Source organism: Phocoena sinus, chromosome 1, assembly GCF_008692025.1.
Source record: "Phocoena sinus isolate mPhoSin1 chromosome 1, mPhoSin1.pri, whole genome shotgun sequence".
Classification (NCBI taxonomy): Eukaryota; Metazoa; Chordata; class Mammalia; order Artiodactyla; family Phocoenidae; genus Phocoena; species Phocoena sinus.
In genome coordinates this window covers 114,809,392-114,822,339 of record NC_045763.1, presented here as the reverse complement: position 1 = coordinate 114,822,339, position 12,948 = coordinate 114,809,392, and the positions used below count along the sequence as shown (strand labels likewise).

At 54.1% G+C, this 12,948-nt stretch overlaps 1 protein-coding gene across 5 annotated transcripts in view; it reads left to right on the top strand.

Annotated features, from left to right (window-relative positions):
• The window catches only part of IQGAP3 (IQ motif containing GTPase activating protein 3), a 40,833-nt gene extending 28,944 nt beyond the window's left edge, over nucleotides 1-11,889 (top strand). For all 5 annotated transcript variants that reach the window (XM_032606495.1, XM_032606477.1, XM_032606484.1 and 2 more), the window contains 15 exons: nucleotides 309-461; nucleotides 756-919; nucleotides 1,271-1,495; nucleotides 2,350-2,490; nucleotides 4,124-4,208; nucleotides 4,633-4,865; nucleotides 5,233-5,365; nucleotides 5,461-5,563; nucleotides 6,161-6,287; nucleotides 7,360-7,447; nucleotides 8,195-8,407; nucleotides 8,948-9,114; nucleotides 9,425-9,526; nucleotides 9,963-10,071; nucleotides 10,752-11,889. In XM_032606495.1, coding sequence (XP_032462386.1) covers nucleotides 309-461; nucleotides 756-919; nucleotides 1,271-1,495; nucleotides 2,350-2,490; nucleotides 4,124-4,208; nucleotides 4,633-4,865; nucleotides 5,233-5,365; nucleotides 5,461-5,563; nucleotides 6,161-6,287; nucleotides 7,360-7,447; nucleotides 8,195-8,407; nucleotides 8,948-9,114; nucleotides 9,425-9,526; nucleotides 9,963-10,071; nucleotides 10,752-10,865 — 2,157 coding nt within the window. In that variant the 3' untranslated portion in view covers nucleotides 10,866-11,889. The remainder of the gene's footprint in view (nucleotides 1-308; nucleotides 462-755; nucleotides 920-1,270; nucleotides 1,496-2,349; nucleotides 2,491-4,123; nucleotides 4,209-4,632; nucleotides 4,866-5,232; nucleotides 5,366-5,460; nucleotides 5,564-6,160; nucleotides 6,288-7,359; nucleotides 7,448-8,194; nucleotides 8,408-8,947; nucleotides 9,115-9,424; nucleotides 9,527-9,962; nucleotides 10,072-10,751) is intronic.
• The last annotated feature ends 1,059 nt before the right edge of the window (nucleotides 11,890-12,948 follow it).

The following is a 12,948-nucleotide window of genomic DNA, read 5'->3' as shown; positions in this document are numbered from 1 at the left end:
ATCTCCACCTCAAATCTGTACAACAGTCTAATAAGAAATAATAGCAGAAACGAATAGACATGGTGCCTCAGTCTGGTAACCCACTTCTCTCTGGGGACTCACCCTGTGACAGCAGAGGTGCCAGATGGAGTCTTGGGGCAGTAGGAGGCCCTTTCTCACCCTAGAACTGTTTATCTCCCTTGGCTCATTCCCTGAATACCTTGAACAGCAGAAAGCCCTGGCTCTTCAAGGCACTGATTCTAGACCATATGTTCTGTGCTCTGTGCTGGCCTGGGTCGGTTGTATCACCCGCTCCCCCGCCCCTGCAGGAAGTGGTCTCCCACTGCAAGAAGCTGACCAAGAAGAATAAGGAACAGCTGTCAGATATGATGGTTCTGGACAAGCAGAAGGGATTAAAGTCGCTGAGCAAAGAGAAACGGCAGAAACTAGAAGCTTACCAACACCTCTTCTACCTGCTCCAGGTGAGCAGAGGACTTTGGAAGGAGATATCTCCACTATCTCCTGAGGGTCTGGGGCCTTGAGGCCTTCATGTCTGTGCCTTTACCTGCAAGTAAGGTGTTCTTTCCCACAGTCCTAATGCCTTGTACCCAGGGAAGGAAACTACCTCTGTTCATTTGTCTGGAATGTTCCCAGCACCCCCCAGAAAGTGTGACAGTGTTCTCTATTCCAAGTTCCAATCAGCAAAACCTTTCTTTATCTGATCACTAGTCCTCAAGCTGCGTTATCAGCTATTCTTATCTCCCCCATTGCTACAGACTCAACCCATCTACCTGGCCAAGCTGATCTTTCAGATGCCGCAGAACAAAACCACCAAGTTCATGGAATCAGTGATTTTCAGTCTATACAACTATGCCTCCAACCGCCGAGAGGCCTATCTCCTGCTCCAGCTGTTCAAGACAGCACTCCAGGAGGAAATCAAGTAGGTTTTCCAGATGCAAAGGAATGGGAAGAGAATGGGTGAAGAGATGCCACTATTGGCTCCTTCACAAGGTGACAATTTATTGAGGTCTGAAGGTAGAAATGGAATCAGAAGACCTCTTTTCTCTGCCCTCTATGGAGACAAGCCATCTCCTGGGAGAGGGCATGCGCTGACATGTTAGCACAAAGGCCGAGACAGAACGTTAGCACAAAGGCCGAGACAGAGATAACAAGACATTCCTTAACAGGAGGGATACCAGAGCAGGCTTTAAAGAGCCAAAAATCTCAAAAGGAAAAGCAGCTATTTTACACAGAGGCAGGAGACCAGCTTCAATTGCCTCTTGACCCATAGGTCGAAGGTGGAGCAGCCCCAGGACATGGTGACAGGCAACCCAACGGTGGTGAGGCTGGTGGTGAGATTCTATCGTAACGGGCGGGGGCAAAGTGCCCTGCGGGAGATCCTGGGCAAGGTGATCCAGGATGTGCTGGAGGACAAGATGCTCAGCATCCACACAGACCCTGTCCACCTCTACAAGAGCTGGATCAACCAGACCGAGGCCCAGACAGGGCAGCGCAGGTGAGCCGACGGGCAGAAGGAGAGCTCTCTTTGATCAGCTCAGTCTTGGGCCTCACTGGGGAAGCTTGAGCGTGCTTTGAAGGTGGCATATAAATGAGCATGCTGATTTATGCAAATATGACACCAGCCCTATAGGATGAAATACGGTAGCCTTTAGACCCCCTCTGGTAATTAACATGGAACTGCTGTAAATGACACCAGACCTGGTGTGCTTAACATAGAATGAGCACAGATGAATATGCACATGTGTTTAATTGCCATGTCAGTGCTTGCAAATGATATGTCAGATTTACTGGGAGTTGGGATATGGACTCCTTATTGATAGGGGTATAGCTGAATATTCAAATTTATAGATGAATAGGCAAATGAGATAGGGGGAGAAATAAGTTGGCCTTATAGATTGGAGGCATTAACTCAGGTGCATAGGTACTAGGGAAATGGAGCCGCTGAGGAGAGTAGGCAGTGCTGGTGGCTTCTCTGGGTGGCACGCGGGCGTATAGTTTGGGGGTGGCCCAGCCTTCCCCACCACCACAACTACCAAAGATATGCAGGGTGGCCCTGGTCTCCTCTGGTTCCCCTTAGGATCTTTCCACAGACTCCAGGTCCTCCATTTCCTCCTACACTCTTCCACCTCCCCCTGGGTGCTCCATCTCTTTCTTCTTCCACCCACATCAGTCTAGTTCTCTCCGAGTCCTTTCTCTTATTCTGGCCTAATCCCCTTAAGCATATGCTGGGCTGCCCTCAGCGTGTATGTATGAGATCTTGTTGTTAGATGAATTTAGGGGGTAGAGCCTTAGGGAGGGGAGGCCATGGGAGGGGCTTCTGGCTGATAACTTGTCTCTCTCTGCCCATAGCCACCTCCCCTATGACATCACCCCAGAGCAGGCCTTGAGCCACCCCGAGGTCCAGAGACGACTGGACATCTCCCTCCGCAACCTCCTTGCCATGACCGATAAATTCCTTGCAGCCATCATCTCATCTGCGGACCAAATTCCGTATGTGCAACAGCCGCACACCAGCCTAGGCACAGGATCTCAAGAGGGCCAGGCCACGATGGGGAGAGCAGAGCAATACTGAAGGATGGAAGCAGGAAGGGAAACTGGTCTCGAGGTGCTCAAGGGCTTCAGGAGATGGGTGGAGAATGCCCAAAGCCCCGGCTAGAGACTTGTGCTGGAATACAGCACGCAGGTCTGTGTGGGCAGTCAGGACATTACTGGGCCGGAGAAGGGAACCTCAAGTGATTATGGGGACATATTATTGTCTGAGTGTAAGTGATGGACAATATAAAACTCTTCAGTTGGGGCTTCCCTGGTGGTGCAGTGGTTGAGAGTCCGCCTGCCGATGCAGGGGACACGGGTTCGTGCCCCGGTCTGGGAAGATCCCACATTCCGCGGAGCAGCTGGGCCCGTGAGCCATGGCCACTAGGCCTGCGTGTCCGGAGCCTGTGCTCCGCAACGGGAGAGGCCACAACAGTGAGAGGCCCGCGTACAGAAAAAAAAAAAAAAAAAAAACTCTTCAGTCCACAAAGTCAAAAATAAGAAAACTTAAAACCAGTAAACACTTGATAAAAGTCCTTTCCTTTCTTAAAATTTAGTCAATAATTATTTTTTGGAAAACAGATGATTGAAAACGGTGAGAAGGTGGGCCTCATCTAGATCATCACTCAGCCAACCAGCCTTTCTGGTGCTCAGTAGTGCACGGGGCAAGGTGGGGATGCTGCAGAGGGGAGCCCACAGAGTTCAGTACCCTGCTCTCCAAACCTGGAGGACTGGATTAAGGATTTAAAATTAGGATTCAGAAAAGGTTGTCCTAGGACTAATAAAGGAAAGTACACAGTGAGCTGTAAACTTCTGTCCCTGACACCCTAGGAGGTGGAAATAGCTTTTAAAGGTATTTAATTAAATTTGTAGGTGGCACACCCATAATAGGAATAATAATTAAGTCTAGCATGTTCGAATAGCACTACCGTTACTTTCACAGATGTAATTTCACTTGATCCTCATAAAAACCCTATGAGATAGAGAGGGCAAGAATGAACATTCCCATTTTCCAGATGAGGGAACAAACTTATAAGTGGAGCAAAACAGCCTAAGCTGACATCTCTGGTTAGTGGTGGAATCAGGACTGGATGCTTCTACTCCAGTTCATTGTGCTCCTCGGCCCCTGCCTCTAGCCCAGACCAGGCCCTTCACAGATGCTCTGTGATAACAGCCTCAGAGCCTCCCAGGCTCTCCTGGGATGGGATTCTGGCTGTGGGTGTCAGACACCTAAGGTACAGGCTGAAGGTGCCTCTGTGGGGAGTGCGGGATGAATACTGGGATCTGGGGTGTTTCCCAGGGGAGACTAAAGGGGACCAAAGAAGAGGCTCTCAGGCCAGGTTGGAGGCTACGTGAGAGCTTAGTGGCTGACTGGGCCCTGGTCCTCGGTGCTGACATAAGGGCAGGAGGGAGGGACAAGGCCCAGAGATGTTTGGAGGAAGGCAGCAGGGAGCTGGCTGTGGATAGGGGAGGGCCAGTGCTTGAGCTCAGCTCTCGGGTGGCTGAGCCCGGGGAAGGAGAAGCAGGCACTCAGGCCCACACTCTGGGGTGGGTGGGTAGGGCCATAGCACACCTATTGCTTTGCCCCCAGGTATGGGATGCGATACGTGGCCAAGGTCCTGAAGACAACTCTGGCAGAGAAGTTCCCCGACGCCACAGAGAATGAGGTCTATAAGGCAAGTGTTGTCTCCCATCCCCCACCTCTTGCGCTCTCCTTTGCCCCGATGGTGCCTGTGAACCCCCAGACTGATGCAAAAGGACAGAAAACCCTATGCTGTAAAAATCCAAGAAGGAAAATATTCTCCACCCTGTCAATCGAGCCTGGCTCACCAGCAGGGCTCAGGTAGCAGAAGGAAAGACACCCAGGACGTGAGTTAACAGTGGCCAACCCTGGACTTGTCAGATCTGGGTTCCAGTCCCAGCTATTGCTCAAGTTTGCTGTGTGACCTTGAGCAAGTTCCCGGCCTGCTCTGGGTCTGTTTACTCTTCTGTACCATAATGGGGTTGACGCAGGTGGTCCTTCCAGCCAGGTGAGCTGGGAGAGCGGGGCTGGGGCTGTGGAGGCGGACCCCAGGTGCTTCTACGATCCTGTGCCCGCAGGTCGTAGGGAACCTCCTGTACTACCGCTTCCTGAACCCGGCTGTAGTGGCCCCCGACGCCTTCGACATTGTGGCCATGGCAGCAGGCGGCGCCCTGGCCACCCCCCAGCGCCACGCCCTGGGGGCTGTGGCTCAAGTCCTGCAGCATGCTGCAGCCGGCAAGGCCTTCTCCAGGGAGAGCCAGCACCTGCGGGTCTTGAACGACTATCTGGAGGAGACACACCTCAAGTTCAGGTCTTGGGCCCTGGCATCCTATTCCTCCTGTCCCCTCCTCCTTTTCCCACCTTCTTTCACGCACCACTTCCCCTCTCAACTCCATGAGGAGGAGAGGCATAGAGGGGAAGAGTATAGTTAGTGGGTTGGAGGATAGATTGTTGGAGGGACTCCCCAGTGGAGAGAAAAGAGGACTGTTGAAGGAAGTTGGCTTGCGGGGACCACCGGGAGAGAAGGTAGAGCAGCACAGAAGGGCCGGAGTCGAGACTGGAGAGTCACAGTTGGCTTGAGCGGTCACTGGAGAGGGCCGGCGGAAGGCTGATGGGAACAGAAATGTGGCGGGTGCCAGCCCGCCCCACCCTCTCACATGATCTTCCTCTGGAGGTAGGAGGTTCATCTGCCGAGCCTGCCACGTGCCAGAGCCAGAAGAGCGCTTTGCGATGGATGAGTACTCAGACATGGTGGCTGTGGCCAAACCTGTGGTGTACATCACCGTGGGGGAGCTGGTCAACACGCACAGGGTGAGAGGCGGCAACCTGGGGGCGCTGGGTAGGTGGGCTGGCCCTGGAAGGCCTGGTTCAAACTCTGCATCTCTTTTTCTCCCTCCATCCTATAGCTGTTGCTAGAACACCAGGACTGGATCGCCCCTGATCACCGCGACCCCCTGCATGAGCTCCTGGAGGACCTTGGGGAGCTGCCCACCGTCCCTGACCTCATCGGTACGTGCCATCCTTGACAGCTGGGGCGGGCGGCGGGGGTGGGCAGTCAGGTGAGCAGGGCGTGGGAACGTGCCCCCTCGAGTTTTTGTTCAGTCGGGGACGTATGCCAGGAAGCTGGTTACACGCTCTCCCTCTCTCCCTCTGGTCCTGGGATGGACAGACTGATATGGAGAAGGTGGACAGACAGTAGGGGACCCCGTACCGTCATGTAAATGGCCAGTTCAATCATGCGAGAGAGCCGTGGAGGGATAGGGCCTGTCTTGGGTCTTAAAACGTGTCTCTGATGAGGGGGGATTTCAGGAGCTGTGGAATGAAAGGAAGCTGGCTTACAGGCGTGGAAGGGCAGGGTGGAGGTGGTGACAGATGGGAGACAGCCAGGAGCTCCAGGCTTGGGGAGGCACAGCCCCAGTAATGCAAGGGTGAGCTCTGTGGGTAACAGCCCTTCCGCTGGTGCTCAGGGCTGAGGGTACATGGTGGTGCCGCAGGGCAGTGTGGGAAAGCTTCCTGGAAGAGGGGCTCATGGAGCAGTGTATTTATTTACCATGGCCCCATCTGTGCGTAAGTGTGCTAGTCTGTCTCCTTCCTCACCTGCCTCAGGGGAGAACGTAGCTGCGGATGGGAACGTGGATCTGAGCAAGCTAGAAGTGTCCCTGACACTGACCAACAAGTTTGAAGGGCTGGAGACAGATGCTGACGACAACAACGCCCAGAGCCTGCTTCTGAGGTGGGCGAGCAGCCTCGGCCCCCTGAGCCTCCCCAGGCCAGTAAGATGGCTACTGTGGAGTGGCCATCCCAGCTTCTTCCTGGGCTCTCTCATCCTTCACAGAGTTCTCCCTGAAGCCGATTGGCCTTCCCCTTGCTGCGGTCTCAGCTGTTTCCCTTCTGGCGGCCTCAGCTTTTTGCGCTGTCTTGTGGCTGAAGGCAAAGGATAGTTAGGACACTGGCAGCACGCTTGTTTGCCTAGTGTTGTGCTGTTTACCAACGCTTTCTTCCACGTCATTTAGCCTAAGGGACAAATGGTGAGGTAGACCATGGTTTCCCCGCCTTCCAGTGGAGGAAAGAGACTTGGGTTAAGTGACTTGCCTAAAGTCCAACAGCCGGTCGGTGGGGGGACTCGTGTTCTAATTCCCTGTCCTTACGAGTGATGGTCAGGAGATGGGCATGGAGCTTGTCAACCCCAGTTCTGCAAAAGCGAGGGAGGACCCCCAGTAGGGCTGGGCTGGTCATCCAGGCAGAAGAGGAGCCAGGTCGCCACTTTGATCCCCCTGCCAGCAAGGCAGTCCCTCTGCTCACCCATTCACCTGGTAAACCAGTGAGCAGGGTGTTCAGCTCTGTCCTGCCATCAAAGCCCTTACAGTGGTGCGAGGCTAGGGGTGAGTACACATCAGAGAGCCGCCAAGAGGGAGGTGGGTGTCAGGTGCGTGAGAGCTCAGAGGGACACCTAGGTAGAAAAGGTCTCACAGAGGAGGAAGTGTGTCCTTCAGCCAAAGGACTCAAAGGAAGACCATTTGTGGGAGGCATTGTAGGCAGAGGACACAGAGGTGTAAGAGAGCACAGTGTGTTCGGAACCATGGTAGTTCTGTATCACAGACCCATCACCCCACCTCCTAGGTCTTCGTCCTGGTTATGTTCTCCTCACAACACCTACCCCCATCGCACCCTCTCTCCTTACCACCCAAGCATCCCTGGCAGCCATGATGCGGGGCAAGGTCCACTTACTCTCAGCTCCCTAGCCAGCCCCATGTCCAGACCCTCCCCCTGTCCCTCACCTCTCCCCCCTCGCTCCCCTCCTGCAGCACCAAGCAGATGCTGGCTGACATCATGCAGTTCCACTCTGGGGATTCCCTCAAGGAGATCCTGTCCCTCTCGGCCTCCAGAGAGCAGGTGAGCGGCAGGCTGGCCCACAGGTACTGTCTCGTTCGCCCCCCACCAGCATGGCTGATGCCTTTCCCGGGCAGACAGCTGTGCTCACCAGTAATGTGAGCTCTGGGGGGCTGAGGCCTCTGCCCTTGACCCCCAGAGACCCTCAGGCTGCAGAGTGCCAAGACTCCACCTCCCTCCCTACTCCCCATTGAAATAAGAGTGAGCCCTGCAGGGACCCCAGCCCCTGCTGTCAGTGCTAGGAGTTGCTGGGGGTGCAGAGAGGCAGTCTGGGCAGGCTCCCTTGAAGAGCACCGAAGGGCTGGTGCTCAGCGTGGGGAGTGGGCTGCTTGAGGGCCTGGAAGCAGGAGAAGGTGCTGAGTGGTGGGTGGCCAGGGGCAAGTTGGGCCAGCTGGAGTACAGACTCAGTCAGGGGCTTCCCAGAGAACAGGTGGGGACAACCAGTAGAGGCCTGTCCCAAAACACAGGACAGAAGGAGGGAGAGAACCCCAGATACCCTGGAGCCATCACAAAGCTCCGTCGTTGGGAAGTCGCAGCCAGTGTCTACCGGAATCCTTTATGCTGTACTCCTAGTGGGTCCCCCTTGGCCACTCTTCCTCTCAGGTGACCCACGAGGCCCTTCAGCATCTGCGAGGTTGTACACTTTGATGTTCTTCACAAGCCACCTCACCCCGCCCCTCCCCCTCTGGACCATGGCCTGGGGGCAGAATGGTAGGGCCTGCTAGACCCCTCAGCATCTCTGCCCCGCAGGAAGCAGCCCACAAGCGGCTGATGTGCCGACGCCAGGCCTGTGAAGCCCAGACCCCAGTGTCGCTGCGACGACACCGCTCGCTGACAGCTCACTCCCTCCTGCCGCTGGCAGAGAAGCAACAGCGTGTCCTGCGGAACCTGCGCCGACTCGAGGGCCTGGCTTTGGTCAGCGCCAGCGACGGCTACCAGGGGCTGGTAGACGAACTGGCCAAGGTAACGGAACTGGCCAAGGTAACGGCCTGGGCCTGGAGGGAGCGGAAGGGCGAGAAAGAGAGAGAGAGAGAGGGAGTGAGAGTGTGTGTGTGTGTGTGTGTGTGTGTGTGTGTGTGTGTGTGTGCGCGCACGCATGTCCATAGTGCTGGCACCTCAAGGGCAGGCCTCTCCCTGGTCAGTGCCTGCCCAAAATTGTCACCAGCCAGGGGAAGGCCAAGCGATCTCCGAGGGTCCTTTTTGAAGGAAAGGTCTCAAAATTCGTCAGGGAAGGGAGTATTCTTGAAACTCTCTTTCACTAAAAAACAAGGAGCCGTGGAACAGTTACTCTTCAATGCGGGAGAGGCCCTGGAAACGTCCTTCAAGGGTTTGGGATAGGGTCCTTGAGATTGCCCTCCTCCTAGGGAAAACAACCTTGAAATCTTCCTCTTCCTGCTCTTCCTAAAGATCCTTACAGTGAGTTGTTCTCGGGCCTGAATCAGACCCTGAGCTCTCCTGCCAGGAAGGGTCAACTCACCCCTCCCCTGGTGCCCCCAACCCCAGGACATCCGCAACCAGCGCAGGCACCGGCAGCGGCGGAAGGCAGAGCTGGTGAAGCTCCAGGCCACGTTCCAGGCCCTGAGCACTAAGGCCACCTTTTATGAGGAGCAGGGCGACTACTACAGCCAGTACATCCGGGCCTGCCTGGACCACCTGGCCCCCAGCTCCAAGTAGGTGCTCCCTTCCTACACTTTGAAGCTTACCTGTGACCACTCCTCCTGCCCATGTCGACCTTTGCCCCACTCTTCCCCAGCTTTGATAGGGACATCTCACCCCAGAACAGCATGGTCCCTTCCTGACTCTGGTCTTTGAGTTTCACTCACAAAGTCTTGGGTTCAAGTGCAGCCCCCTCCTCTGTCTTCCACCAGTGAGAAGTCTTCCTCGGGGTCTAATTTCCTTCCTACCGGCCACAGAGAGAACTAGTGTCTTTGGTGTTGAAGGGTTTGTTAGATGAATTCTCTGGGGCCTTTTCTTCCTCAGGAGTTCTGGGAAAGGGAAGAAGCAGCCATCTCTCCATTACACTGCTGCCCAGCTCCTGGAGAAGGGTGTCTTGGTGGAAATTGAAGATCTTCCCACCTCTCAGTATGTGTCTTTGGAGGGCAGAATGTCAGACCTCCCCCATGTCCTAACCTGGGGTGGGGCTCTGGGCTGGGCACCAGGTGGGAGGGAAGGAGATGCATGGTCCCTGCCCTGAAGGAGCTGCTAGAACAATGGGAAGACATGACATTTCCAGACAGAGTTAAGGGCAGTGGGTGTGGTCTGGCACAGTTCTAGACACCCCAAGGCAGAAGATGCTGGGAAAGTGTCCTGGAGGAGAGAACAGTTGATTAGGGCTGGGCAGAGAGAAGAGCTGAGGTGTAAGCAGAGGTAAAAGTGGGAGGAGAAAGAGTGATAGAGGGGAAGCCTGGCTCTGGGTGACTCACAGCACTGCCTGGGATGAGCAGCAGTGGGTGGAAGAGTGCGGCTGTGGCCCTGGAAAGAGGCAGTGGGTCCCTGTTTTGAATGCTGTTCTTGATAGCTTCAGAAATGTGATCTTTGACATCACCCCTGGAGATGAGGCAGGAAAGTTCGAAGTAAATGCCAAGTTCCTGGGTGTGGACATGGAGCGATTTCAGCTTCACTATCAGGTATGGGGACACTCCCATGAGCCCTCAAGACACCCGATGGTCTTTCGGTGCTAGCCTAAAGATGGCAGCCTCGCCTGGCTTCCCTGGGCCGCGGATGACATCAGCTCTGTTCCCCACCCAATCCATATCGTCTATTCCTGAAGAGAAGGGTGATGGTCTGTGTAGCCCAAGCCTCTCTGTCCCCGTGCCCTGACACAGACCCCACTGCCAAGCATCAGGAGAGTGGAGTGGGCTGGTGATGTCAGAGCAGGATTAATATTTGAAGCCCTATCACATGTCAGGGACTTTACACATTACCTCATTTAATCCTCTCCGAAACTCTCAAGCATTATCCCTATTTTATAGGCTCTGAGACTAAAAGGTTAAGAAGCCGGCCTAAGTCATAAGCCAGTGTTCAGGGAAGCAGTGATTTTAAATCCAAATCTTTTTGCTCTGCTGTTTTGTCTTTTAAATGATTTCAAGCCCTGGCTCTGCTTGAATTGACATTTGGTCAAGTCACTGTACTTGTCTCTTGGCCTCGGTTTCCTCATCCGTGAAGGGGTTTTCAATGCCCACTTCAGCGGCCAGTGCCACTGGATGACTGTGTAAGACTCCAAGATGTTAGTGTTTTATAGACTAGCTGTATGGTCCACCGTGAGAAACCCTCAAACTTGCTTCCCTGCCCCTTCCCTCCCTCCTAGGACCTCCTGCAGCTCCAATACGAGGGTGTGGCTGTCATGAAACTCTTCAGCAAGGCCAAGGTCAACGTCAACCTTCTCATCTTCCTCCTCAACAAGAAATTCTTGCGGAAGTGACAGAGGCAGTGGGTGCTACCCAAGCCTGTCTTACCTCGCTGGATGCTTTTCTTAACACTAATGCACTATTCCACTTCCCTGCAGACACCCAGAGCTCAGGACTGGGCAGGGCTCGAGGAGTCTCACCCTTTGCCCAGCTGGGAGGAGTTTGTCTACCTGGGCACAGGCAGGGACTCTAATTGGCTCAAGCGAACCCTGTCTCTGAGTCTGGCTGTGTGGCTTTGAAGTCCCAGAACCCGACGGTTTTCCAGCCGGACGGTAGGGAATGAACCTAGGGCCTGCCCTTTGACCTGAGAAAGCTATTGCTCTTGGTCTGCTGCTGCCCTCCCAATACCGTGAGCACTGCCCCAGCGGCCTGATTTCCTGCTGCCTCCCTTCCCTTTGCAGACCCCAAAGCCAGGGGGTCCCTGTCCCCACTCCCACTTCATCAGCAGTGTGTGTTCCTGCCCTGCTGAAGCCCAGGCCACTCTGTGACGCCTCACACCCTCCAGCCCGTCACCCTCACACCGGGTGGACAGCGCTCGTGAATGCCCATGTGGCATTGTGACACGGTTGCCGTCCGAGGCGGCCTAGGCAAGATGACCCTCCGTTAACCTCAAATCTCATTCCCTTGTTTACAGTCTGTTTTACATGCGGGTCACTAGGGTATTTATTCTCTCCTACCCCTATACTCTGTGCAGCCTTAATCATGGCTTTCTTTCTTTTTGAGCTCAGAGAAAGGGTTCCCATTTCCCTGTTCAAACTAATATTCATGCCAATCTTTTATACCTTGTATATAAAGTCACCTTGGATCACTCGTGCTTAAGATCTCATTACTTCAGCTTCATACGGTACAAAGAGCAGTCTTCCCCTTTTCTCTCTCACCCTCAGGATTCTTGCACCTTAGAGCTGACTCTTCCAGGCAGTTTCCATAGATCTGCCGTCTTGTCTCAGCCACTGTCTCTCTCTTGTCCCCACATCTACCCAGCTTCCTGTCCCTGTGGCCCTTCTGATTTCATTTTAATAAAAGCAGCTGTTACCCCCACATCTGTTGTTAACCCCTTATTTCACTTCCTGCGCAGGCCTCCAAGTTCTGGGACAGATGTCCCCTGGTGAGCTGGGGAGTCCTTCCCGCAGCTTCCCCCAGCCTCCTGCCTGCCTCGGCTGTGGGCCCACTCTGCCTGCCTGAGCTCATCAATGCTTAATGAGATGTGGCGTTTATTCCTCTCTTCCCTCCCCCAGGGGACAGAGAGGAGTAAGAAATGCTTAGGTTTTGATTCTGCTTTTATCAGCCACTCTGAAGACTAAAGCCAAGAGGAGGAAAAACCAGTCCAGCTTCTACTTCATCCGTTTTGCACACATTTGCTGCAAAGTCTTTTCCTGAGCCTTGGGTGATGACACCAAAGGTGCCTGAGCCACAGCTCCTTAGTATCGTGGGTTCTACACTATGATCAAAATCCCATGTCCATGAGGAAAGCCGCCCTCCTTTCCTCCCAGGTTTCAGGAAGCACGGAGGGGAGTCTGGAGGAGGGGACGGTCTATACAGACACCCGTCCTGACATCAGAACTCCCAAGCAGCTCCTACTGGGCGGGTGCACACAAGTTTGCCCAGTGCAGCCCATCTCCCTGCACTGCGTTCCATTCTGTCACTCAGGATCTGTCTTGCTGTCACATTCAATCTCAGTCACGTCCTCTCCCCCCCTTAACATGTCACAGCAAAACCTTCAAGTACCGCCTCGCTCTGGGTGACAGTGACACGTACCAGTGGATCCAAGTTTCTACACATGATCAGTCCTCATTAAAAGTCTCACACTCACCAAATGGCTCCAACACTATCCCCCTGTGATGCCCCCCCACAATCACACGATCTCAGCCGCAGGCACCACATGTAGCAAAGTCACAACAGCTGCCGTTATTGCTGGGATATTTACATACACTTGTTCCTCGCAACTCTACAAAGGTAAGCAGTCACCATTTTTGTTTAACAGATGATGAAACTGTGATTCAGAGGATTAGATAACTACCCAATGCTACACAGCTGGTAAGGGGCAAAAAGTCTTTAAACTCGGGCCCATCTGCTCAGATTATATTCCCTTGCATTTTT